Source organism: Notamacropus eugenii, chromosome 6 (assembly GCF_028372415.1).
Source record: "Notamacropus eugenii isolate mMacEug1 chromosome 6, mMacEug1.pri_v2, whole genome shotgun sequence".
Lineage (NCBI taxonomy): Eukaryota > Metazoa > Chordata > Mammalia > Diprotodontia > Macropodidae > Notamacropus > Notamacropus eugenii.
The window spans coordinates 95,064,483-95,092,147 of NC_092877.1; the positions used below are offsets into that span (position 1 = coordinate 95,064,483).

Consider the following 27,665-nt stretch of genomic DNA (forward strand, 5'->3'; position numbering starts at 1 on the left):
AATACTCAATATTGAAATGGACTTGATTTCTGGAAAAATGAAAAAAAAAAAACTACCCCAAAACATCAATCTGAGTAAGGCCTGTAATATGGGGGCAGGGGAATAAAGCTGAGGAATTAACTTTTCAGTAAAAAATGAAGCATGAATATATAACTCTTCTTTACTTGGCCAAGCTATTTTGCTTCCAAGAAAGAAAGAATTATATAGGTAAAGTTCCACACAAAGGGATCAGAATCAGAAGGTGTGGGGGAAACTGGGGCATTTATGCACTATTAGGAGAGTCAATTCTAGAAAGTAATTTGAACTATGCCAAAAAAGTTACTACACTGTGCATACCCTCTGATCCAGCAATAGCACTACTAGGCCTACAGACCAAAGGAAATCAGACTAATTTTCTTATATAAACTCCTGAAGACTGTCTTGTTCTTTATATCACCAGGTCTAGTATTTGGTACACAGTAAATGCTTAATGCTCATTGACTGAATAATTAATTGTATAGCTCAATTCCTAAGGCAATTCCAAATGAGAACTCTTAAAATATTGTTGAAAAATAGCATTATCCTTAGAATGGAGGAAAAATCCATCTAATCTCTAGTATATTTGTTTATGTAAAAAAAGCTTAGCTGTTTATAATGAACATGCCTATAAGTATGGGGATGCCAGGTAAAGTTTCCATCCCAGTTACTATTCCTGGCCTCTTCTCCATAGCTTAAGGTTTATCAGTGCTTATATAGGTAAAGGAGATCTAGCAGTGGCTTCATCTTTCCTGGCTCAAGAATCAAGCCTTTAGGTGCCATGCAGAAAGAAACAAATCAGATTTTCCTTTTGTATTTTGTATGTTACCTCTAAATTATAAAGTAGGCTCCTGGAACCCTATTGTCATCATCAGGTATTAAAAAAGAAAATTCTGGTTTCCTAAAAGGGAATCAAAGAACATGGTAAACAGCAAACAGTAATTTCCCCATAATTAAAGAATTTCTCTCTAGCATAGTGGATATGGCACTGGGCTTGGCATCAGGAAAACCCTAGTTCAAATTTTGTCTCAGATACATAGTAGATATATTATCCTGGATAAGTCTTAACATCTTTAAGTCTCATTTTCCTCATCTGTAACATGAAAGGGCTGGATTAATGGCCTCTAAGGTCCCCTCCCAATCTATGATTCTATAAATTATTTCTATTTTCACTAAAGTTCAATTCTGGAGCCTCGTCATGGTATGGGTATAACTCTGGGTTCCTGAAGGTTATGCCAGTTGAATTAGAGGTAGAAAGTCTTTAACTATGGGACCAGGCATTCAGAAAGACTCATCACAAAGTCACAAGATTTTCAATTCTTTGGTCACAGTGATACTCAAAACTTTCCACTAAATCACAGTGAAGTAATGAACTGTCAAGTGAAGGGGTGGGGGAACCCATGCTGGTAAAATGAAAGGCCTTTAAAGAAGTGACCCACAAAGTATGTGTTTTTAAATGACACCATTTTCCATTTACAAAAGAAAACAAAATACAAAGGGAGCTTTATTAGAATGCTAGTATTAGGTAGGGAAAGAACAACATTTAAGCTGTAGTGAGGAAAATCTACTACAACTCACAAGATCTGACCGAAAGTGTAACTGGATTCTTGAGTAAAGGGAGGTACCTTTGAGAAGGATATAGTATAGGAAAATTCTTTTAACAAATACACATAATGATATCGATTACTGTCTAAAAGGTTTTCCCTCTTTTTAAAAAATTTGAAACTTACCATAATATATACAGCCATCCTTCCTAATTGTGAAACAGAATAGCAAAGCTAAGACAATATATAATGAGTTCGTCCACATGCTAATAATACCCTTCTGTCTTCATTGCCATAGTAACACAAAAAGTGATGTAGTAAGAAATACTTGATGCAGTTAGCACAAAAATAGCACAATATACACAAGGTAACCAGACACCCACAGGCCCTACTTGCCTTCTAACATAAGTAATAGTAATTTCCCATTTAGGGAGATGAATAATAAAAACTGAATAGTCTTAGAATCATAGAGCTAGAAGGCTTCTCAAGAGGTTAGACCTTCCTACCTCCAAAGTAGGTCTACACTTAAACCACCAAAGACAATGGATACTCAGTTTATTTTTGAAGATCTGCCAAGATGGAGGATGAAGAACAACCTTTCTTAATCTTTTAAGTTTTCATGTTAACAAGATATACAAAAGGAATAACTCCATGGTAATACAAATGATCTGGCTCATTTTCAAAGGAACACTGACAAATGAGATATGCAATTTTAAAAAAAGAATTGCACCGCCTAATTACTAGAGAAGCAACAGGATTGAGGAATTTAGTGCTAGATAATTGTTTTTAATATCTTTTGTACAACTACCAGGGGACTGAATGAGAGAAAGAGACTAAATGACATGAATACATTAAAGCTACAGAATCAGAAACCATCAACAGTCATCTCTGGTTGGTCTAACTGGCTTCTAGAAAAGGCTGTTTTTAATCATTTCAGATATCTTTCTATTTCCAAAAATAAGTCCATATTATAAAGTTCATTATAGCCTTTTTTTTAAACATCTGAACCACAGGCTCCGATTCTGTTCCTAGATACACTCAAGTGTCTACTGGAGCACAATTTCTCCAATCTAACCCTTTTTGAAAAATATCATAGACACATAACATTTTTTCTAAAAAATTCACAAAATTGTTCTTGAAATTTAAAGAGCCTCTATTTTGGAACATACAAATGCTCAGCATGTCAAATATTTTCTTATTTATTTTTAAAGGATGAAACTATGACCTAATCACCTCAGCAGAGTCATCTCTGACTGAGTCCTCCCTCTGGAGCTGTCATCTTGGGTGCACGATTTCATGTCCTTTGTCTTTCCTAGCTATAAAAAAAAAAGCTATGTTGTTACGTAAGGACACAGCTTAGGGGTTTATTATTTATATAGTCTTTTCACCTTCTTAATGGAAAAGTAGTTCATAAACTATCATGATGGAGTCAAAGTCAGTTTCACTGCAGTAGTTCCAAGTCAACAAATATTCCCTTTAAGCATCTTTGATAGGATAAACTCATCTGTCTGAGGCTTTAAACATGCTGAATAGCCCATCTCTGTACCTATCTCAAAGGGAAGGAATCAACCTATACTGCTCAGGCTATCATCATCAGCCTCACGCCATGGTTCTTTAAATTTTTATCAGGAATTTTTTTTTTTTAATTTAACGGTAGCAACAACTAAAATTTAATTCTAACTTAAAAACCTGTTCACACTGTCCTTTCCAAGAACCTAACAAACAGAACGTGCTCTAGCGTTCAAAGATTTTCCAAAAGTATCAAATGAAAAGCACCCCAGGAGGAAGAACCACAATTTCCTACCAGCATCATCTTAGCACCTCAACTTGTAACTGAAGGCAAAGGAATACACAGAATTGTTAGAACTAAGTTCGAGAAAATCCAAGCTGACTTACGCTGACTTCTATGGCTTACAGCCTCACAACATTTAATAAACTCCGAAATCATTTTACATGTTCTGTTTTACTCAGTTCAAGCTCTTTTTATGATTTAATATATGCTCAAGCACCTTTCTATTTTTGTACAGTTTAGTATGAATGCTTTTCCTACTTTTGCACATTTGTACATTTTGCACATTTGTACATCTGCTTTTCTTAGGCTGTAGCAGCCAAGGAAATGAATTAGTATGCAGCAGTTTACCTGGGAGAGGCCACAGTCCAAAAGAAGAAGAAACTTTTCAAATCACAAGTATAAGGCTGAAACAAGCAGGGGTCAGAGAATACATTTTAAAGATACAAAAGCTTCTTTGCATTGAAACACATGAAAGGGTATCTGACCTGGAAGTACTTCTGACATGGATCACTGGACGCCAGCAATGGATCAGGAAATAGGTTATAATTTGAAATCTGAAAAGAGGGATCATTCAAGAAATTAAAAACCCAATAACCAAAAACATGAAAGGAAACAAAAAGCATTTCATTAAAAATCTTTCCAAAAAATAGTTAGGCATTCGAAATAAAACTCTTTCAGCCCCCATAGCATGCCAATATTAAATAGTACCCAAAAGCCTGCTCACAACATTTTCCCAATTCCACACATACAAATCACATTGTGTAACAGCATTTTTATTTTGAAAAAATATTTCCAGTTTTCATCTAAGAAAAAAAAATCTTAAATCTGACAGTTTGCAAAATTGGATTTTTCTTTAAAAAAATTTATTTTAGTTTGAGAGCATGATGAGAGACGAGAAAGAAACTGTCCTCATCCCACCCCTCTCCCCCTGCAAGAGTTAACAACAAAGATGTCACTTAGCACAGTAATTATAACAGTAAAAAAAAATTGGGCACAGTTCTTCAATTATATTCAAATCCAAAAACTACACACCTGGAAAGATTATGTTTCTAAAATCTTGTCTATGCCTTTCCAAACTGGCAATTTTTTAATGAGCTTTGTTTCCTACTTTACAATTCAGATAACAGCCTGACAATCTGGTCTACTGACCCACAATATATTTTTAATTATATTTTCATACACTGAGGGTAAGGCTCATTGCTCTGATATAATTAAAAGGACAGGCTTATTCCAGACTGCTTAGAAACAACAAACAGCAATGAATTGTTCTTCCATAATGATTTCTGGGCCTGCCTCCTCACCTCCTCTATATCCTTTTATGGACGCTTAACACAATTTACTCATTGTTTAAAGTTCATCGTTTAGTGGTCTCTGTCATCAGTCCACTTCTAATAATGGACAGAGAAAGAGGGGTAGAGAGGAGTGTTTAAAAGAGATGAGTGTGTCTGTATGGGAAATTTCAAAAGATTCTGATGACTCTTTAAAACATATAATTCCCATAGGAAACTGAGCTAACTGATAAATTCTCCACCCTTACAAAAGCTTCTTTTTTAATGAGATGAAAATTAAAAATTCATTTTCGTTTACTTCTCACTGACAAACGCATTTTAACTCAAGGACAATATTCTTCTTGTATGTGACCATGTACAACGAAATAGAGGCACAACGTGAGATCCACTAAGCTAGCTCTCTTTTTTTTTTGCTTCCTAATGAACAAGTATGTAATATAATCTAAACAGATTTGGAGAGGGCCTTAATACTATAAAATAATTCATATGATCACGATTTTTGCAACTGAGTCTAAAGACTGTAGAGTGAAACATATAAATCCATAAATTATACCTTTTAATCAAAACATTCTCTCGCTTTTCTCATTGTGGGGGATACAGAATGTGATTCTAATTTAGCTTTTCTGACACATAAGGTATGCTTACATCCATATGGTTATTTTTCTTAATAATATCCAATGCTGAGCTCAGAGACAAAGGATTAATAGCCAACCACTACCTATATTTTATTAAAAATCCAGTTGTGACTTTAAAACAAAATATAAAACTGCTTAAGTGCAAACAGATTGCCAGCAACTATTCTCCTCCAGCCAGACTCTCATAAGGCTTATTAATGAAAATCCATATTGCTGATATGCCCCATGATGATACTATTAGGGCTAAATAAACTTCCAATCTGGCTAGAGATGAGAGCATTCATGTGAAAACATGAGGACATTTAGGTCCAAACAAAACACAGGGGGGGAAAAGCACACATACTAAGTCAGGAAAAGCAGCTCTACCCTCCTGATGAATGTAGATAAGGAGAGGCTGGCCTTATGTATAGTGGAAGATGCCTTCATTTAACCAGACAATAAGTTTTTGTTAAATACCTACTATGTGGCCAGGCATGGGCATCAAGGTGACGAGAGGATAGAGTGCCAGGCCTGGAGTCAGGAAGACTGATCTTCCTGAGTTCAAATCTGGAGTCAGATACTTAGTAGCTGTGTGACCCTGGGCAAGTCACTTCATCCTGATTTCCTCAGTTTCCTCATCTGTAAAATGAGCTGGAAAAGGTAAATGCAAACCACTCTGCCAGGAAAACTCCAAGTGGGGTCCCAAAGAGTCAGACACAGCTAAAAGATGACCAAAATATGCCAGCACTGTGCTAAAGTACATTCATACGGGGACAGTGAATGGGGAAATACACTGAACACCCAAAAGTTTCATTACAACTTCCTGACCAATCAAAACCCTTTACAAAACTAAGATACACTGACTCCTTCCTCTTCTCCATATACAGTTTTCATTTCTATTGCTGCCAGTCTAATCCGAGCTCTTATTCTTTCAAGTAGAGAGTGTTTTGAACACTCCCTCCAGTTTGTCCCTGCATCAACTCAACCTACATGTCATTTCCAAATGACTCTTCCTCAAATACCACTTGGTACAATGTACTACTCAATGGGTATATTAGTTCAGAAAAGGTTCAATGGTACCCCACTGCCTGCAGAAATAAGCTCCTTAGTTTGGCCTTTAAGAGACTCTACAATCTGGCCCCTCCCTCTCTATCCTGACAATAATATTCCGTACTTCTCCCCTAACATGACACACTGGGTTTTGAGGTAGAAGGACGTTCAAACACCAACACTTCTAGGTCACTTCCCTGGACAGTTTCCTCTGAGGCCCTGTAAAATGCAGAACTGCTACCACTGGACAGGTTGTTTGTAATTGTTATGAAATGCAATGACATTATATAGAGTAGATAATAAAAATAAGAGACATTTAGATAGCACTTTAAAGCTGGCAAAGCCCTTTAAATACATTATCTAAATTTGGACTTCATTAAAAGGCAGCACCTGAGGACCCAGGCTGCCTTACACAATCACTCATCTTTTTATGCCTACTGCTTTTTTTCCCAACTAAACTGTAAACTTCTTAAGGACAGGGACCTTGTCTTATGTCTCTTCTTCTCACTAGTACCCAAGTAAATACTGGTTACATGTTGTTTGATGACATTGAGAATTCCCCTCTTTCTCCCTTCTCCTTTGCTCCCATTCTCTGGTGAAGACATCTATAAAATGCATCTGGATACAAGAAGATTGGACCTAAAATAAACCAGCTATCAGCCCAATAAAATTTTTGCTCAGATAGAAAGATATATTCAAGGAGATTAGGTCTGGTCCTTTATGTTGATGAAGTGCACTGCTCAAATGAGGACACTGGCCCTACACACACGAAAGTAAGGGGTATAGAACATGTGCATCCGCTATTCCAAGAGGGCTGGGGAGAACTGGTACAATTTTATATTCTAGCCTTGGGTACAACATTATCTAGTTATAGTGCCAACACTCACCACAACCAGATAGATCACTACTATTGAAAAGGGTTCATCAAAGATACAATTCATGAAGTAACCAGGATGTCTTCTCTGTGTTTTATTGAGAACCAGAGTATGACAAAGAAATATTGATAGCAGCCATTCAACAGCTCCAACTAAAATGGTCACAAACAAGAATGAGATGAAGCCTTAATTTGCTTAACAGGGCCTCTTATATATCTATTAGAGAAAACATAAGAAATGAACTGCCTCATAAAGCAGATGGTCTTCTCTAGTTTCTTAACAAGATAATTAAAGGAAACTAAAGAGCGAGGATCTGCTAAATTGACCAAGGAAAATGATTTAATCTGAACCAGACTGTAGGAGTTTCTGAAAAAGGGATTTCCAGTTTCCCCATAAAACTGACACAGGTCATTTGGCAACATCTAAATCAAAAAAGAGCCATTCCGAGGGCAACTGCTTCCTGGGCAAGATGAATCAATCTGGCAGGCTCTACTAATGAACCAGGGTGGGAGGTGAGGGATTAACATGGCCCCATGGAAAGAAGACAGGAACGGGGAAGTCAGATATAGGTCTGAGTTCTTCCTTGTTCTGTTATAAAATGGTTTTGTGACCTTGATCAATTTTTCTCATTTCCCCGCCTGAAAAATCAGAAATAACACCATAAAGTTTCTTTTTTGCCTTTCTGCAAAAGAAAGATCAAATGGTGGGAGTTAAGAGTAATTAGTAGTTGAGGATAGAACAAAGGAAAATCCAAGTCAGTAAAACTGAAGTCTCTTTTCTTTTTTACCCACAATCCAACTCAAAGTATGATCAAGATCTTTTATTATGGTCATAGTGAGCTACCTGTATTTAAATAGACGAGAGCTTCTTAAGGGTCTGGACTGTTTTTGGTTTTTTGATTTTTTTGTTAAGTGTATTCCTCTCTCCTAATGAAAGTGCCTGGCATTTAGCAGATGTTTAATAAATACCTGCTGAATTTAAGTGAATAAAACCAGAAAATGTACTTGTTCACATAAGTTTACTCCTGGGACAGAAATATTTTTTAAATGATGTTTCCATGAGTCCACCAAGGACAGAAATGGAATCTTCAAAAGCAGGCAGCATGCCAACTTGTGGAAATAGTAAAGGAATTCTTCATGGAAAGACTCTACTGTATCTTCTAACATTGTTATTCTGCATCTTGGACTATCCCTGGACTATACGGCATAGTGAACAGAAGGTTAACATTGACGTTTGAGAGTCCTGGGTTGAGTTTCCACTTCGGTCATTTGCTACCTCTATTATCTGGGGCAAGTTAATCTTTGTTTCTTCATGTGTAAAATGGGGTGATAATGCCTGTTTATGTCACAAAGATGTTGTGGGACTCAAACGAATCTGTGATTTCGTTGATGTGGATATGCCTTCCAAACCCTTCCATAAATGGTTATGTAATATGAGTTATTTTTATTATTCTATTTTTTCTCGAATAAACATGTAATTGTGTTACTAATTAAGGAATTAAATACAAAGTAATTCAATGTTGATGAAATTTATTGCAGACTAGGAATTACACTATTCCACAGAATTGTGACACAGCCCACGACCCAAATGGTTGGCCTCACCAACTAATTCACTCATCTGTGTTTATGACATATCAAATTAATTAATAAATAAACATTTATTATAAGCCTATTATGCAATGGGTATGAAATAAGAGTTGTCACCAAGAAGCACAGTACCACTTAAAGCATTAAGTTCAATGCTCTGAATTTTACAATATCTTTAAAGGAAATAAAACCTCTTCAAAGTTGTTAAATCAGGTTCACCAGACAATTTCTTAAAGTACTTTGTGTTTTACTTTCTACAGTTTTTGTTCTGTCATTTAACGATAGTCTGGAACTCTGTTAATTATTGCAGGCATTTATTAGTTCGTTAATGAATACTGTTCCTCGCAAGCTTCTCCCTTTGGTAATGGAAGGACTAGCCATCGGTCTATAAAATAAGCTCTTTTTGAAACATAATTCAATTTCTTACAATAATTAGTACTTCATACTTTAGTACAACTTCATTTGTATCACCTTTATTACTTAGCAAGCATCATATATTTAGTCATTAAATGTCATTTAATAATAAATACTGTTCTCATTTTAGTATCAAAGGAAGCTCTTTGGCCAAGAAATCTTTTTTAAGAAAGAAGCTCAAAGCCCAATTACTTTATTATTTACTGGGTGCTTTAACACAAATTTAGCTTTAACTTGATGACAATGATAAATCATACATTTAGTTTGCTATTACATAGCTTCAAAACAATGAAAATAATCAGACTTTACAAATTCATTTTTACTTTCTGCATCATGTCATCATTTATATTTCAGCACTCAAAGGATCGGTGCTTTCTTGGTGTAATGAACTTTTGCTAACTGGTCGGATGGTCTTGTCAAAGACCAATCTAGTGATAAAACTCTCTAAATTTACCTAAGTTCATCACCAGATTACATAGACACCGTCTCTCATCAGGCAACTTCATTATGAAGTTTTTGCATCTCCATAATATCTTCCAGATGTTGCATTCCTTTAGCAAGGCCTTTGTGAACCAAGGGTCCCCTCTTTACCAGTATGAGGAGGAAAAATATTCTTCTAAGATAAAGATTACTATATTCAATTTCAGTAGAAGGTCACTGTCTGATAAGAAGTAGAGCTAAGCTGGATATTATAGTTCAACAGCCATCCATGTTTCACTGTCAGACCAGGTATTCCATATTTCATGGCTTGAAGTGAAATAGTGTTTGGATCATTCCATCTACTAATCCTCTACATGACCCACCACATTAGATTAGATTGTTGGGGAGGGGGAAAGAAGCGAGTGGAAGATGGAGGTGATTACAGGACATATTCTTACTGATATATAGAGTTATGGCCCGTTTTTATTTGTGTGATCATACTAGTATAAACATTTCAACTCCTTGAAAGAATCATGATTGTGTAAAAATCAAGGTAGAGCTGTGCTATGAAATAGGAGAAGGAACCAACAGCTGGAAGTCAGAGGACTTGAGTGGTTATCTATATTCAGTCATTCAATTCAACCACTGAATAATTCAATCTTTTACTAGTTGTGGCACCTTATCTATGTAAGATAATGCTTTCCTTCCTATCTCACAGGGTTGCTGCAATAATAAATGGAGATAAACCTACGTGAAAATGAGTAGAAAACCATACATGTAGGAAACAGATGATTAGAGTCACAGTGGTATCGTAGAAAGCCCCTGGATTTGTACTTATGCACCTGAATTCTAATCCAGACGGCTGCTTACTACCTCTATGACCTTGGTATCACCTAACCTTTCCCTTTCTGGATTAGTAAATAAAAGGCTAGAAGAAATGACCTCCAATGTGTCTGACAGCTCTAAATCTTTGACTTTATGATATTGTTACGGTCAAGTGAGGTCTCTACTCAAAAAGCCTTTAGTGGTTCCCTATTACCAGCTAGGGGATAGCTAGGTGGTGCAGTGGATAGAGTACTAGACCTGGAGTCAGGAAGACCTGAGTTCAAATCCAGGCCTAAGCAAGTCATTTAACCTCATATGCTTTGGCCCTCATCTGTAAAATGAGCTGGAGAACGAAAGCCAGTATCTTGGCCAATGAAGTCCCAAATGGGGTCCCAAAGTCAGACAAGAGTGAAATGACTAACACCGCCAAATTATAAGTCAAATGAGGTTTATAAACTCCATTTGGCATTTAAGTCCCCCAAAATAGGCACCAACATGACTTTTCAAGCCCTGGTCTTTCCTTCTGCCTTTCCATTCTTGATGCTTATGAAATTCTCCCTCCTTTCTTCATCTGCTGAATTTTTACCTATATATTAAAGCCCACCTTCATCAGTGAAATACTCTTTATTTTGTTGTTGTCAATCTTACATAGTTGTTTTGCTTTTTAACGAATGACCTGATGCAATATTTTATATTATAGTTATCTAGGTTTTTATCTTATGCCATAACTAGAGCACAAGTTTCTTGAGGGCATGGAATGTGTCTTATTTAGGTTTTGCATCTATCTCAGCATCCAGTAAAGTGCTTTGAATATACTAAGTATACAATGTTTATTGGAAGATTATTAATTCATCAGAAAACATCTTACACTTCAGAGCTTCACTGTGGCATGCCAGTGACTGTGTATTTGAAGGTCTTTCCAAATGAGATCTGGGAGGTTCTCCTGACTTTGGGACACTATGAATGGATTGCATATGGTGAGAAAGAAAACAAGGTAGTGACACCTAGGGCCTTGTCACTTTCAAAGTAATTCCCAAGTTAATGATTCTTGAAAGGAAGGAACCTTAAAGGCACAGCTATTTGTAAAGCTGCTTTTTAAGTCTGAGTTAGTAATGCATGAGTTTTAAAAAATGCTTCCTTTTGACCATCTTGGGCACAATTTTAGAAGAAAAAAAAGAAAACCTATTTCCAACACTCTTACCTACTTGGCCTCAATATTAAAAAAGGGGGAGAGGAAGGATAAAACTGAGCAGGTACAAAGAAAAACCACTCAGGTGGATCCAAATTCAGGGCCTTCAAAAGCTTAATATTTAAAATATTGTGATACTTTAAGCATTACCTATTGTTCAACACCTAAGTTTCACACTGTTTTAAATATAATGATATAAATATTATATATTGTTATATATGTATTTCATATATATTTTATAAATATATATATTTGCATATATTATATAACACATTTTATACATTATGTATTGCAATATTATATGTCATTTAAAAATATATATATATGAACAGGTAGCTTTATTCGTGTGATATTTATACAAAGAACAATTTAACAATGCGAACTAAAATAGGGCTCATAACTTAGAGCCCGTGAATTTAAAAAAATATATTTTGATAATTATTTCATTGCAACTGGCTTTCTCTGTAATCCTTTGTATTTTATTTATGCTGAGAAGGGATCAAATGCTTCACCAGACTGACAAAAGTGTCCATGACATAAAAAAGGCTAAGAATCTCTGGACTAGAGCAACTGAAGCACTTCAGTGTTGGCACTTTGGATATATTAAGAATACATTTATGTGGTATTTCAAGGTGTACAAAGCTTTAACTTTGCATATTTACCATAAGGGTTCTATTTTTCCTGTTTTTTTCAACAGGGGGGCAGAGGGAGGAAAGGGGGATAACTTTAGGTTTGCCAAAAAAGACAGAAAGAAAAAGGAGTCATTTGAAAACTTTTTTAAAATGCTCAGACAAAAAATATGCATACCTCTGATTCAGCAATACTGCTACTAGATCTGTATCCCAAAGAAAGCAAAGAAAAGAGAATAGGACCAAATTGTACAAAAGTGTTTACAGCAGCTCTTTTTGTGGTGGCAAAGAATTGGAAATTGAAGGGATGCCAACCAAGTGGGGAATGAATGAAGATGCTGTGATATATACGATTGTGATGGAATATTACTGCACTATAAGAAATGACAAGGGGGGGAGTTTCAGAAAAACCTGAGAAGATTAATGTGAACTGATACAGAATAAAGTGAGCAGAACTGGGAGGTCCTGTGTAACTGAAACAATGTAACAATGATTAACTGTGAAAGACTTAGCTACTCTGATTAAAACAAGGATCCAAGACAGTTCAGAAGGACTCGTGATGAAAAATTCTATCTACTTCCATAGAGAACACTGATGAACTCTTAGTGCAAATTGAAGAATAATTTTCTCTTTTTGGTTTTCTTGCTTTTTTTTTTTGCAGCATGGATAATATGGAAACGTCTTGTGTGATTTTACATATATAATTGACATCATATTGCGTGCCTTCTCAGTGGGTGTGGAAGGAGTAGAAGGGAGAGAATTTGGATCTCAAAATTTAAAAAAACGAATGATTAAAATTAAATAAAATAATAAAATTTTTGTACTCTCAAAAGAGAAGGAAAGCCAGAAAGGAACAAAGACCAATGGGTCAGCACTGAAAGATATGTAAAATTTATTATATAATTCAAAGAAAATGCAAACTAAACATGATCGAAATTTGTAGTTCCCCATACAATACTCTTTTTCTATTCCATTTTGTATGTGAAAATGTGTGTTTCAATTGGTGTTTCTTGAGTTCAGAATTTTTAAAATGGCAACAGTAACAATAAATTTGACTCTTACCTTCATGAGCTCTGGGACTGTGGGCAAGTCACAGAATCACTGAGACCTTCTGGAAGCAGTCTCAGAGGCCCTCTATCCCAACCTGTGCCTGAATGAGAATTTCCTCTAATACATACCTACTAAACACTCATCCTATTTCTGCTTGATGACCCCTAATGAGGGAGGAACCCACTACTTCCCCAGGCAGCTCATTCTAGTTTTGGATAGCTTTAATTTGTCAGAACATTTTTTTGTTTCAGAAAAAGTCTAATCTTTCTTCTACAAGGCACCTTCAAATACTTGAAAAAAGCAATCAGGTATTCTTGAAGGCTTTTCTCAGACAGGCTAAAAATTCTTGGGTTGTTCAACTGAATCCCATATGGTATGACCTCAAGGTCCTTCACAAACCTGCTCCATCTTGTCTGAATGCTGTCCACTCATCGATGTCCTTTCTGATATGTACCACTCAAAACAGTCTAACACACACATACACACACACAAACATATACACGGATACTATGAATACTATGCCTCCTTTATCTTGTACTTATGAAGCTGATTTTTTTTAACATAAGAGTAAGATTTTTCATTTCCCCCTGTTAAGTTTCATCTTACTGGATTCAAAGCAACATGACAGTCTTTCAATTCTTTTTTGGACCCTGATCACCATCCAATGTGGTTAGTTGGCTTTGTGTTATCTGCAAATATGATAAGCACAAGACAGACCTACTGAAGTTACAGATAAAAATGTTAAACAGCTCAGACCCAAGTACGGATCTTAAAGGCACTCAACCTACTCAGTCTGCAGTATGTACAGGGAAGAGCACAGACGTGGAGTCAGAGGGCCTGAATGTAAACCCAGGTCCTACTACTAATTTACCTGGGTGACCTCAGTCCAGGAAAAGCATGATTCATTCCCCTCCCAGGTGTACTTCTGACTTTCCAGACTTCACTACCATGCCTTACCTACGACCACACCCTAGAAACATCCTCAGTGTCTGGAACTCTCCTATACACCTTCTCTCTTTGGTAATTCATCTTCTCTTCCTTTCTCAACCCTCTCCTTTCAGCTCCCAATTATGTGACTTCTTTCTCTATTAGAATGTAAGATCCTTGGAGGCAGAGGCTTTTTTTTTTTTTTTTGCCTGTATTTGTATCCCCAGGACTCAACACAGAGCCTGGCACATCATAGGCGATTAATAAATATTTGTTGTCTGTTGCCTGCCTGGGCTAAATCACTTAATATCCCCATGCCTGTTTCCTCATCTGTAAAATGAAAGAACTGGACTGGCTGGCCTCTACAGTTCTTTCTGGATCTATGATCCTAGGAACCTTTCAAGCCGGCAATAAACTATTAATGCCTAACTTTCAGGGCTGAGTTATTCAACTAGGTCCAAGTCCACTAGACCATTATTATCTACTCCTATCTCTCCATCTTTTTAAAATCTGGCCTCAGACACTTGCTAGCTGTGCACCTACCTCCAGCCGCGTCCCTTCACTTGTTTGCTTCAGCTCCTTTACCTGTAAAATGGGAATAATGACAGTACCTATCCCCAAAAGTTGTAAAGAGCTTTGTGAACCTTCAAGCTTTCTCCAAATGCCAGCTGCTGTTATTATTAGCTCTCATTTTTCACAAGAATAGCAAGGGGAATTTTAATAAAGACCTGCTACAACCAGCGATCTCTATACCGTTCCCTTGACCAACCAGTGAAAATCTTTCTAAGCCTCATTTTCTCCATGTTTAAGCTGAGGAGAATAATTCTTGTAGCATTCCTTCCCTCTTGGAGTTTTTATGAGGAAAATCTTTAAACCTTAGTGCAATATATAAATATGAATTATTGCTTATTATTATTTATCATAATGCAGAAGGTGCAGAATTTGTTACAGGAAGTAGTTCTTGTCTTCCTACCCCTCCATCCTATATACAATAAATGCTCACTTTCATCTCTGTCCCTTTTGCAATAGACCATCTTGAACCTTTCCCTTTTCCCAGTGATTCAAGTTTTCCATTAAAACTCAACTCAAAAATGCCCTAACTGCAAAGCCCAGCAGATCAGCCTGACCCTGCCAATAATTTCTCTGAAATCCGTATTTGTTTCACACTTACAGTGTCCCATTCTATTATTCTTCTCTGGTAGGTATTACAATTTGTATTTTTCTTTTGTGTATGTACACTCCCTGAAAGGATAAAGAACTTTAGGGCGCTGACCACATACTGGATCTTTTTTTCCGCACATTTTTTGTTATTCAGTTGTTTTTTTGGTCACATCTGACTCTTTGTGACCCTATTTGCAATTTTCTTGGCAAAAAATACTGGAGTGGTTTGCCATATCCTTGTTTAGCTCATTTTACAGATAAGAAAACTGAGGTAAACATGGTTAAGTGACTTGCCCAGTAAGAGTGTGAGGCCAGATTTGAACTCAGGAAGATGAATTAGGCCTTTAATAATTGTGCGCTAAAGATCAAAAACAACAGTATGCTTTTCTTAGAAACTAAGATGAAAAAACTCAGGGAAAAAATACATATATCAGCTTATTGTTATTCTTAGCGCTGATCTGTTGTTAAGGTGACATCATATGGGGAACAGAAGTCTAATTAGTCTATCTATGTTATGGAATTGTTGGGAAAATACAAGTCACAGTCCAAGATGCCATGTTTTCTTCTCTCTTGGATATTTTTTTCAAGACTGATTCATTTTGTCTTAGAATAATTTCTTTCTGTTCCTCTGCACCTCAGTTTCTGCCCCAATTAGCAGCAGCTGCAGACTAGCTTCCCATTCTGCAGAAGGCTCACACAGGCAAAGAACCACCATCTGATACTATGTCAGTGATACAACTATGTCCCAAAGATGACATCCTCTGGAATTAGGAGTTAAATTGAAACTTTTTTTTAAACATATGATGCATTTTTGACAAGGAAAAGTAAGTTACCTGGCTCATGTTAAGCCTAAAATCTACTTTCCCAGACAAATGTATGGAAAAAAATAAGAGGGAAAGAGATGAAAGCTTAGTGTCAGGAAGCCTAAAGCAAATGCTAATTGTTCCTAAAACTTAGTTACACTCTTTAATTCAGAGGATCTTAACCTGGAGCTCAAAGTGGGCTCAGATAGATTTCAGGGGGCCCCATGAATTTGGATGAAAAAAAAAAGTATCTTCATTTTCTCTAAACATTGGCTGAAACTTAGCATTTCTTTCTATTAAATTTTTTTAAAAAATATTCTGAGAAAGGAGGTTTTACCAGACTGCCAAAGGGGCACAGAACACACAAAAAGATTAAGAAACTCTTCTTTAATTCTCTATCAAAATCTCTTCTCCCTGACCTCTCTCCTACATATCAATTAATGATATAAATGACACACAGTCCAACTGAGTTAAAGGAGTAAGCCACAGGGGGAAAAACTGTATTTAGTACTACCTACCAGGGGTCACCCACCCATCAAAACAGCTCTTCTTTGGGACTTCCCATCCATTCAGTATCAAAAAACTTAGGGCTATTTTTGACTCTTCTCCCTCTATGTCTTGTCGCTCTACATCAAATTAAGTCAACAAGCATTTATTGTTGTTTTTTTCTGTTCAATCAGTTGCATCTGGCTCTTGGTAATCAGGTAAACTAGCTGTCCATGGAGTTTCCTTGGCAAAGATACTGGAGAGGTTTGCATTTCCTTCTCCAGTGGATACTTTGTCAGGCAATAAGAGATTAAGAGACTTGCCCAGGATCACACAGCTAGGCTGGATTTGAACTCAGGTCTTCCTAAGACTCCAGTTCCACTGCATCCACTGAGCTACCAGCTGCCACAAGCATTCATTAAACTGCATACTACGTGCCAGGCACCCTGGTAAGCACTGGGGATGCAAAGAAGGGCAACCCTCGCCCCTCCAAAAGAGTCACTGCTCTTAAGGAGCCTAATGAGGGAGACAGTAATATTAATTACTATTAACTGGGTTAGCAGGCAATTTACCAAATCCTAACTGGTCTTTATTCCAAATGTCTTTCTCATCCATCCCTCCTCCCCCTTTTACTATTCTCGCTGCCCCAGGATGTGGGGCAATAGCTTCCTTTCTGGTCTTCGTGCCTCCTCTCCAGTCTACTCTGCTCTAACACATGCTTACACTGTAGCCAGATTACATTTCCTTAAGTACAGTTTCAATCATATCTTCCCACACAAAATACTTGTGGTTACGTGGAAAGTGACTGCTCGTTGACTACCAAATTGGACCAAAATTTCCCAACCTGGCATTCAGGATCCTCCAAAATGTAGTCCCATCCTATTATTCCCCCTATATATATCATATGATTTTGCAAAACTGGGCTAACCATTATTACTGCAACATTCCCACTGCTTATCCTCCTCAGACCCTTTACTTATTCCACTACCTCGACTGAAGCTCCTTCTGCCATATCTTTCACTGTGGTATTTGGGGGAAGCCACGTTTTCAAAGGGCTAGTTATTCTCTAGTGACCCTCTAACTCACCATCAAACATTCCCCAACCAAGCCAAATCAGTTTCACTGAAGCCCAGGGCCACAGTTCCATCACGACCCCTTCCCCAACATATCCTTCATTCCTAACACTGTTTCAGAGGTATGACCTTCCCTTTCCAATATTTATCCCCAAATATCATATTTCCGTAGACTCAATGAAGGATAAAAGGTCATTTACTGATCATGAAACTACAGAGAGTTGATGAAGGGATGGTCAGTCTAGTGGACAGAGGTGGAAATTTCTTATCATCTCCAAATCCTCATTCTGAGCTCTAACCTACAGAACAGTTTACCTCTTCTGAAGAGAGAATGGCACAGTGGAAAGGGCACTGGATAGGAAGGCAGATTTGGTTCAAATCCCGGCTCTGCTACTTAATGTCTATGTGACTCTGAGCAAATCATTATTCCTCTAAAGACCATCAGTAGTCTCATCTGCAAAAATAATGGGGCTGGATCAAATGATCCCTAAAGCTCCTTTCCAGCTCTTAATATCAATGTCCTCCAAACCCAATAGTGCAGAAGGGTCCACAAAGTTTTTTTGTTATTACAAGCTTGGAAATTGGCCATAAGAAATTTGGAATCAGAAAATTTAGTATTACTATTATCCCCAAATTGAATAAAGTCCTTTAAAGCTTTAAGTTTTGAAGATTCTAGACTATTTGCGTTATCTCCTGACAGTAATGCTGTCTTCCTATGAAGTCATAAATAAACACAATGTATTTCATCAGTAACCTAACTAAGCCTACCATAAAAATGGCAATGAGGAAGCCCAAGAAGTACGGCTCATCGGCACTTTTCCCCAATGAATATACACACAAACGACTTCATTTATACTAAGGTAAACTTCAAGACCACAACTCATCACCTTCATTTGTGAAAATTGTTTGATATAAGCTAGATATTCTTTTCACAGGCTATACTGGATGTTCCCAGAAGCTGTTTTATATACTTTAGGAAGTGATACCAGATATAAGTATACATTAAAGTGTCAAACATTGCAGAGAATGAAGATTATCACCACTTTTATATCCACGCTCTAAAACTCTATCACGGTAGCTTAGGTAATGGTGTACACTGTCCTTGCAACCAAATACCAGTTCCCCACATCAATTAACTTGGGAGGTTTTTATTATAAAGGCCGAAACTCCCATGCCCATAATTACAATTTGAAAACATCTACCATCACTTTCTCCTCTGCACCCAAGTGTAAACTAGCAATATGACTAGACAGGAGAGGAACTTTACTGCTTAAACATCCTTGACTCACAGCCCAGAGAAGCAGAGTTCAGAGGTTTTACCTGAGGCAAAATTCAGGTCATTCTCATACCAGGTCTAGCCTGGACAACACCAGACAGAAGGAAAGGATATTTCCCTAAGTTTCTCAACTTTCAGACTGACCTCCCTTCTTTCCTCATTTCCTAGGGATAACTAATAGCTATTTCAACATAGGGACCAGACTATATCCATTTGGACCGTCTGGCCCAGCATAGTATGTCTGGCTGGCCATATATTGACCTTATCCCCTCATTTTCCTTGGTCAATCAAGTCTCTCATGTCACATTCCCCTAAGATTAATAATACACTAATATCCAACTGTTTATTCCGTACTCTGCAGTACGTGTGTCTGGAATCTGCCTCTTAAATCTTGCCTGTTCTCCAAAGCCAGCCTCAAATCTCTCACTCATGTTGCTTCCATAAAACTGTCTCCCTCACTGTAACCATGCCTATGCCCACACTTCTCCAATCATATCCTCTCCCATCCTTATCAAGTAAACTCTAAAAACACTATATCTACCTATTTCTCACCTATATTCTATTATATAATTTAATATCTAATTACTCAGCATTCAATGCTGCTTCATGCCAGTTAGTCCTAACCCCATAAATAGGATGACTGCAAATTACCTGTGCATAGGAACCATATTTTAAACTCCTTCTGAATCCCTTTGCATAGTGCTTAGTATGAAACTGGCACTGATTCCTATTAAATGTACCTTGAACTCCTGACCCTCAGGGGAAAAAAGGAAAACCTCCATAAGTACTATGCCTCTCTATTGGCTGGCAGAGAATGAGAATAAGAGTTTTAACCCATCACCACATCTGACTTCTTCTACATACAAACTTTCAAGAAGATGTAGGGAACAAGTCACTCCTAGCCAGAACTCACTCATTCATTCTCTCTCTCCCCTTCTCTTTTGCCACCCTCTCCCTTCCTCCCTCTTTTTCTGAAGCCCAGGGATAGAAAGGGAGAAAAGAAAAGGAAAAGGGTTAAGTATGACAGAAAGAACTTTCTTAAGTCCCTTTAGGATTTTTCTATCCATTTCCAGATTAATGGGATGAAATTTGGGTTGCTTATCATATTATTAATAAGCCCTAGGAGAAGAGGGACACTTTTCATACACAAACTGAAAATCATTTGATTTGGCACAGATTAAAGCATTCTTGTGCACACTGAGAGGGGGAGACTTAAGTGCAGATAATCCTTTCAACATGTCACCATTCTCTTACAAACTATCTATGTGTAGATTTGCCATGCAAGCAAATATACTGTATATATTGCCTATATCTGCTCCAAGTCTTGGGGGGATGGGAGGGGAGGTTGAGGGAGGAAAAATAACTCACAGACCTCATTCGTGCTTCTAATTGTGCAAAGTCATTCCTCTCAAGATTTTGCTGGTCTCACTTTGCAAGTATTTTAATGAATTTACTTCAGTTCACTGAGAGTTCACATCCCTGAGGACTGCTTTGAATTTCACATCTACAAAAATGAGAAAACTTCCAGCATACCTGGAGAGACAAGCTGATCTGCTCTATTTCCCCAAAGTAAGCCACATTCCCCAGTAAACAAGTGAGCAAAGAAGAACAAACAGTTTTCAAAAGAACTGCGAACTACAAACAGCCATATGTAAAAACCGCTTCAAACTACTAATAAGAGAAACGAAAATTCCAACAACACACTTTTCAGTCTACACCCATCCAAGCAGCAAAGACAATAAAAGGTGGAAATAATCAATGGAGAAGACACTGAGGGAAGACTGGCACACTAATACACGGATGATAGAACTGCGAACTGGTCCAACTATTCTGGAGAACAATTAAGAATCACATGAAAAAACTTACTAAATTGCTTACACCCTTTAACCCAACAATCCTGCTATTGGGCAGGTACCCTAAGAAAGCCAAAGAGAAAATCCCATCTATACTAATATAAAATAGCATAGCTACCCTTTTCGGTGTTAGCAAGAAACAAAATGGGTGCCCATTGATGGGAGAATGGTTGAACAGATTGCAGTGTATCTCAATGTAAAGGAATAATAATTAATGTATAAACAGCCTTAAGTTTTGCAGTGTACTTTACATGCACTATCTCATTTGAGTCATAACAACCTTGTGAAGTGGTTGCTATTATTATCCCCATTTTACAAATGAGGAAGCTGAGGCTGGGAGAGATCAAGTGACTTGACCAGAGTCATGTGGCTGATAAGGATATGAGGCAGAATTCAAAGAAGGGTCTTCTTCACTCCAAGCCTAGTGTTCTTTAAAAATACCTTCTAGCAACCTCAATATAAAAATAAAGATGCTATACAGACGAGGGATTCTGAGAAGCATGTGAAGATTTGTGTGAACTGAAACAGAAGGGAGAAAGGAGAGTAGAAGAATGATATATACAGTTGATATAAATGGAAAGGTCACAGAAAGGAAATGGCCACTATGGACTCCAGAGAACAAAAGAGGAACTACTCCTACTTCCTCTTGGGATGGCAAATGCAGTGTGCAGACACACACACACATACATACATACACATACACACACACACACACATTCAGTTGTCATATGGCTCAGTTTTCTGGAAGGCAAGACCTTTATTAGCAAGGAGGCGTCAGTGGGGTCAGAGTTGACGATGGGAGGACACATCAGAGAAGGGGAGGGTGTGTCAAACATGGTAAATGTGTCCATTTGTTTTACCTAACTGTATTTCTTGGTTACAAAGGAGGCGCTAGGCATATCGAGAAGGGAAAATGATTCTTTTTAAACATCTATTAAATATTAAAACACAAATTTAAGCCACAAAATTTCACCTTATTCTTCACCTCCCTTAATGGACTCCTTCAAAGCAGAGGACGACTCCCTCTACTTCCTTGCCTGCATTTTCCTGCTACATCTTTAGCAAACATTATTCTGGCCAATTTCTTGGGGAAAACACATTTTTCTCACCTCCCTCTCTGCTAAGTATACCTTCCTGTGCAAAGAAATTCCTTTGAAAGATAAAAAGTTCTTTTATGGTTGATACGTTGACCCATAACTTTCTCTGCCATCTCAAGGACCTCATAATAGAGAATGGAATGGATCACAACACTTAAAAGTAAGGAATCTCAGAGACTATCTAGAACAGAGGATCCCAGAATCAAAGACCTACAGTATGAACAGAGCTCAGAGGTCATCTAGCCAATTCCTTTCTTCTACAGATGAGAAAATCGAGGTGCAAAGGTCACACAAACATAAAGTGTCAAAGGTGGGGTCATCTAAATTCACAGCCATGGTACCATGCTGCTTTCTTTAATACCTTCTTTTTTATAGATGAGTAAACTGAGGCCCAGGAAGGGGAAAAATTTTCTCAAAATCACAAAACCAAGATGCAAAATGAAGTCTTCTGAATCCAAATCCACTGCTCTCTTTACTAAATTCCTCTACCTGGCTTTGGGGCTCATTTTCTTTCATGAAAAGAGTAGGAGATACAGTTTATTGGCACCCATCTCTTTTCATAACCAAAAGCCTCATGTGACAAGAAGACAGAGTACCCAAAGAACAGAACTTCCTAAATTTTATTTATGCAACACAGCCAGGAGTAAAACAGGCTTCTTTCCCAAGCTACAGATCCCTAGTGTATAGACACATAGAGTAAAACTACACAGATCGACTTGGAAGGAACAGAGCAAATGAATTTCTTGTTTGTTTGTTGTCCGTTAATCTATTTGGTTCTCCTCCGCCAAATGCCAAGGGCTTTACACATTGATTGCTTATTGTGTATTTTATTTCAGTCTTTTTCTTCGTCAATGGTTATTAAACCTTATATTAAATTTTTTAAATTAAAAAATTCCTACTGTTCAAGAAATTTCACATAGCATTGTTTTATTCCCTTTTCTTCTATCTCATTAAAAGGGATGTGCCAAACAAAACAAGAAAGAAACTTTTCCACAAAACGAGAATCAATCACTTAAAGAAAGGAGCCAATTGGTGATTATTTAGTCAGAGCTTGATGCCTGCTTGGCACAGTGGTAATCCCTAGAGATACAAAGAAAAAGTGAGAACAGTTCCTGTCATCAGAAAGCTTACATTCCAATTGGGAAGACCACATGTGCATAAATAGGCATGTACACGATATAAGCAGAGTAAATGCAAGCTTAGATGACAAGGTACTATTGAGGAGGTGGGGAACTGGAAAAGATAGTACCTTTCCTTCTCCTTTACAAAAGATGCCTACTGAACACTGTTCCAGGACAAGGGGGGAAAAAATAATCAAAGGCTAAACTGCAAGAGGCTGATTATTTTGCACAGTGAAGTTTAAATTCACCTTTTTATAAAAAGTGGAAAAATGAAAGTGATCTTTCTTTACTGTTGCTCTAGACAAGATGTCATTCTACTATGAATATGAGGCAAGAGCATTCTGGGTGGATGCTCCAAAAAGATGGGGTTAATCACCGATGGATACTCCCACATGACATTACAAAAAGAGAATTCTTCCTTGTTTGTTCCTGGAAATGGAGAAGGGAAACATGCAATTATTAAGCACCTGCTAAGTGCCAGGCATGGGCTAAGTGCTTTACCATTATCATCTCATTCGATCCTTACAACCACCCTAAGTGGTAGGTGCCATTATTATCTCCTTTACAGACAGAGGTTAAGGGATTCGCCCAAGGTCACATAACTAGATTGTTTCTGACGCAGACTTTGAACTCAGGGCTTCCCCATTCCAGGCCCAGAACTCTATCCAATCCACCAGCTAGATCCCTTTAAATGGGCAACTTTATCGGCTGAGTAAGATGAGTGATAACAACCCTTTTCATCTGGCACTTGAAAGTGTTCCAAGTATTTTACACAGATAATTTCACCTGAGCCTCCTATGAGATGGAGATATTCCAATTGTGATCATTCCTATTTTGCAGATGAGGAAACAGTATTTCTGACTCTGAATCCAATACACCCCCAACACAACATGTCCCTCTGCGAATGAGACAGTTCAAGATAAAAATGCTCTAGACCTCTCCAGAGGCGAATATAGTGATTCTGGTCATTACAAAGTTGTGGCTCACAGGGTTTACAAGTTTTCAAATTTTCCTGGATTATGTTGAGAAATTAGGGCAGCAATATCTTTAAATATGTTTGACTTACATGGGAAATTTTCTCATCTTTGAGAACTTTAAGGATTCAAGAATTCCCATCACTACCTAAGGGGGCTGGAGGGCGTTTCTCCTCTAGACAACATCTTTATTTCTTACTCTCTAGGACCAGGTCCTTTGTAACAACCTCACTTGCCTAGGGAGTGAGGGATGGGTAGCCAGCGTAAGAGGTGAAGCACAGACCGTTAGGATCAGAACACAAAGGAGATTCAGGGCCTGATTTCATAACTGAATTTTGGTTAAAGAACATTCTTTTAATGTGGGGATTTTGACAGAACCCATAAAGGTTGCTCTCCAAGAGAAAGAGAAGATACTGGGTGCCCTCTGAAATAAAAATGGACAATGGGGGAAATTCTGGAGCAAAATAGATAAGAAGTTAAGCCTATTTCCAGACTAAGAAAGTTCCCTGGTATAATAATAATTTCTATTACCTTGTTTCAAGGGTTTGTTGTTTGTTTTTTAGAACTGAAAAGTATTCCTACCCATTACTATTATTTTCTGTATGGAATCCCTATAAACATGGTGTTTAAATCCATGGTTTAGAGAACATGATCCTAAGAAAATGCCACACAAGTGCTCAAAGTGATTTTTTTTTTAAGTTTAGGTATGTTAAATCCAGTGGTCCCAATTATCTCTAAGATCAAATATAAAATCCTCAGATGTCTAAAATCTCTTTACAACCTGACCCTTTTTGACTTTCCCAATCTTTTGACTCTTTCTTGCTCCCTACTTACACTTGGCAATTCAGACATAATGGTGCGATGCTCCATGGCTGCTCCCCATTCTGCCTAGGAACACACTCTCTCCTTATTTCTTCCTCGTGGAATCACTAGTTTTCTTCAAGCAATACTTTTTATAAGAAGCCTTTCCTAGCTCCTTGTATAAGATACAGCCCTCATGTTGCACATGAAGAAAACTGAAGCCCAGATGGATTCAGTCACTTGCCCAAGGTAACCACTCTAATCAGAGACTGAGCCGAAACTAGAAGTCTCCTGACACCAAGCCCATTTCACATCTATTTTTCCATTCCCTCCATCAGCTTGAGGCCATGAACCACAGGCCCCTGGTGATGCTACTCTGCCTTCCACCTCCACTATTATTGGGAAAATAACTCAACAATCTGAGTTTTCAAGAGTCTGATTCTACCCTACAGCCAAGCCTTCTGAAAAACCATCACAGTCAAGCACACAATGTTGACGACATTCTGATTCCTGTGACCTCCCCATCTTTATTTACTCCATTCTTATATTTCCTTTGTTTATTTATTTACAGAAGGAGACCCCCAGGGGACCCTCCGCTGCAATCCTAGGGTCTCTAGAAGGACCATGGACCCCTCAACCCTGCTGACAATCTGCTGAAGCCCTTTTCAGAATCCTGTTTTTAAATCCATAAAATGAAATACATAGAATTATAACAGAAGTCAATTATAATGATATGCAGTTATCAAAGTATATGGTGTTTTTTTTTTAAATTTACAGACCCCAGATTAAGAATGTGTTTTATAGAAGCCTACCCTTTCTAAGGAGCAACTTGCCTGCTCTCTCATCAGGAAAGCTGCTGAAAGCCAAGACAGGAGACAGACTGCCTCCGTGCTGAGATAAGCCAGTCATGTACTATTGTTTGGACTTGCCTGCCTATTCCAGATCCCAAGATGCAGTACTCAGTCTCCTGCTTTGAATTCCATCCCCTGCATGTTTCCTCCTGTTCAGTTTGACCTCTACCAATACCTCAACTCCATTTCTGCTTCTCTTTAGAGAGCTGGACCTGAGACCCATGTGCTCAAATTGGACTTCTCCTGGGTACTGGTTAGGTATGACCTCTGAACACCAGCCCCTGGCCTATCTGCCTTTATCATGCCTGATGCTATGCATTCTGAATCTCTGAAAAAAAAAAAAATTTTCCTTTGCCTCCCTCTACAGTTTATGAACCACAACCCTGTTCTTCTTCAGTTTAGACCAACATGTCTGATACAACCTAGGCTAACGTTATCTGTATCCTGCCTATTCTTTTGCTTTGAGTGGATTTTCAAGTCAAAGATCTACTTTTCAGTTTTGGGCCCCTTTGTGACCACTGCCACTTTAATACTCCCTAAGAAGACTACTACATTTAGACCACTGTTGCCTTTCCAACCCTATTAGATCTTACTTATCTTGCCACTGTCTGGTTTAAAAAAAAAAAAAATACAAAAGTAACTTTAAAAGTCATCAAGTCTAACCTCCTACCCAAAGTAAGCATCCCCCTTAGGACATCCCATTTTAGAAAGGATCCCAACTAAGTTTTACCTTCCTGTTGCCTCAATTCTCTCCAAAATCATCCCCTCCTTGACTGCCAGTCTGCCACCCTGGGTAACCTCCAACTAAGGACCTCCTCTACTCACTGGTGACTCCTTTCCTGGAACCACTAATCTGAGAGGGATACCAGCCATTCTTCAAGTCCTTCTTGTCGTGATTCTCCCCAGACATTACCCCCATCTCCTCACTTGCCTTGGTGCCTCTTCCCCCCCCCCCTCAAATTCCAACATTCCCTGTTGTCTTCCTCTGTTGGAATATAAGCTCCTTGAAGGCAGGAAGTTAAGACAACCCTTCTATCAATGTCCAGATGCATTACTGATGGGTTACAAAATATATGAAACCAGCCAGACAACATGATCTAGACAAGGGTGGGGAACCTGCAACCTCAAGGCCACGTGAGGCCATCTAGGTCCTCAAGTGCAGCCCTTTAACTGAATCCAAACTTCACAGAACAAATCACCTAAATAAAAGTATTTGTTCCATAAAGCTTGAATTCAGACAAAAGGCTGCACCCAAGGACCTAGAAAGCCACAGATTCCCTGTCCCAGTCTAGAGTTTCTGACACAACAGCACATGACCTGGGACAGGTACAAACATTACATCTTTTATTCCCACTAACCTCTAAATGAAATTTAGCATCTCCTTCAATTATTTAAAAGCATTATTCTGAGAAGGGGTCCATGACACAAAAAAGGTTATGAATTCCTTGTCTAGTGAAAACAGGACAGGACTTGGCAGTCAGGAAAGTCTTGGGTTCAAATCTTCTGACACTTACTAGCTGTGAGTTCCTGAACAATTCCAATTTATCTGCTAAGTCAGTGGTGCCAAATGTACAAACATAGAGATCACAGATCCGTACGTAAGGATCCCTGAGGGTCACATAGTGACAGTTTCAAAATGTGATACTATCTATGTCTTATTGTATTTTCATTTATTTTGTTACATATTTCCCAGATACATTTTAATCTAACTCCTGAGGGAGTACCCTGGAGTAATCCCAAGCCACGTGTGACACTTCTGTACTAAGTAATAGATGAGCTGTTGGTGTTGCACTAACAAAAGAAGTTTTCTCTACCAGAAATTCCCTAGACTGATGAGGTCTCAGATTTAAGAAAAATGACAAGGATGAATAAGATACTATTTCCCTTCCTGTGTTTACAGGTGGGTTTAAACTATATTAGCTGGGGACCTCAAGTCATCTCACGCTTCTT

The 27,665-nt window shown here is 37.9% G+C and overlaps 1 protein-coding gene across 4 annotated transcripts in view; it reads right to left on the reverse strand.

The window, feature by feature from the left end:
- The window catches only part of APBB2 (amyloid beta precursor protein binding family B member 2), a 419,709-nt gene that overhangs the window by 228,932 nt on the left and 163,112 nt on the right, over nt 1-27,665 (reverse strand). For all 4 annotated transcript variants that reach the window (XM_072620570.1, XM_072620572.1, XM_072620569.1 and 1 more), the window contains one exon: nt 3,837-3,905. In XM_072620570.1, coding sequence (XP_072476671.1) covers nt 3,837-3,855 — 19 coding nt within the window. In that variant the 5' untranslated portion in view covers nt 3,856-3,905. The remainder of the gene's footprint in view (nt 1-3,836; nt 3,906-27,665) is intronic.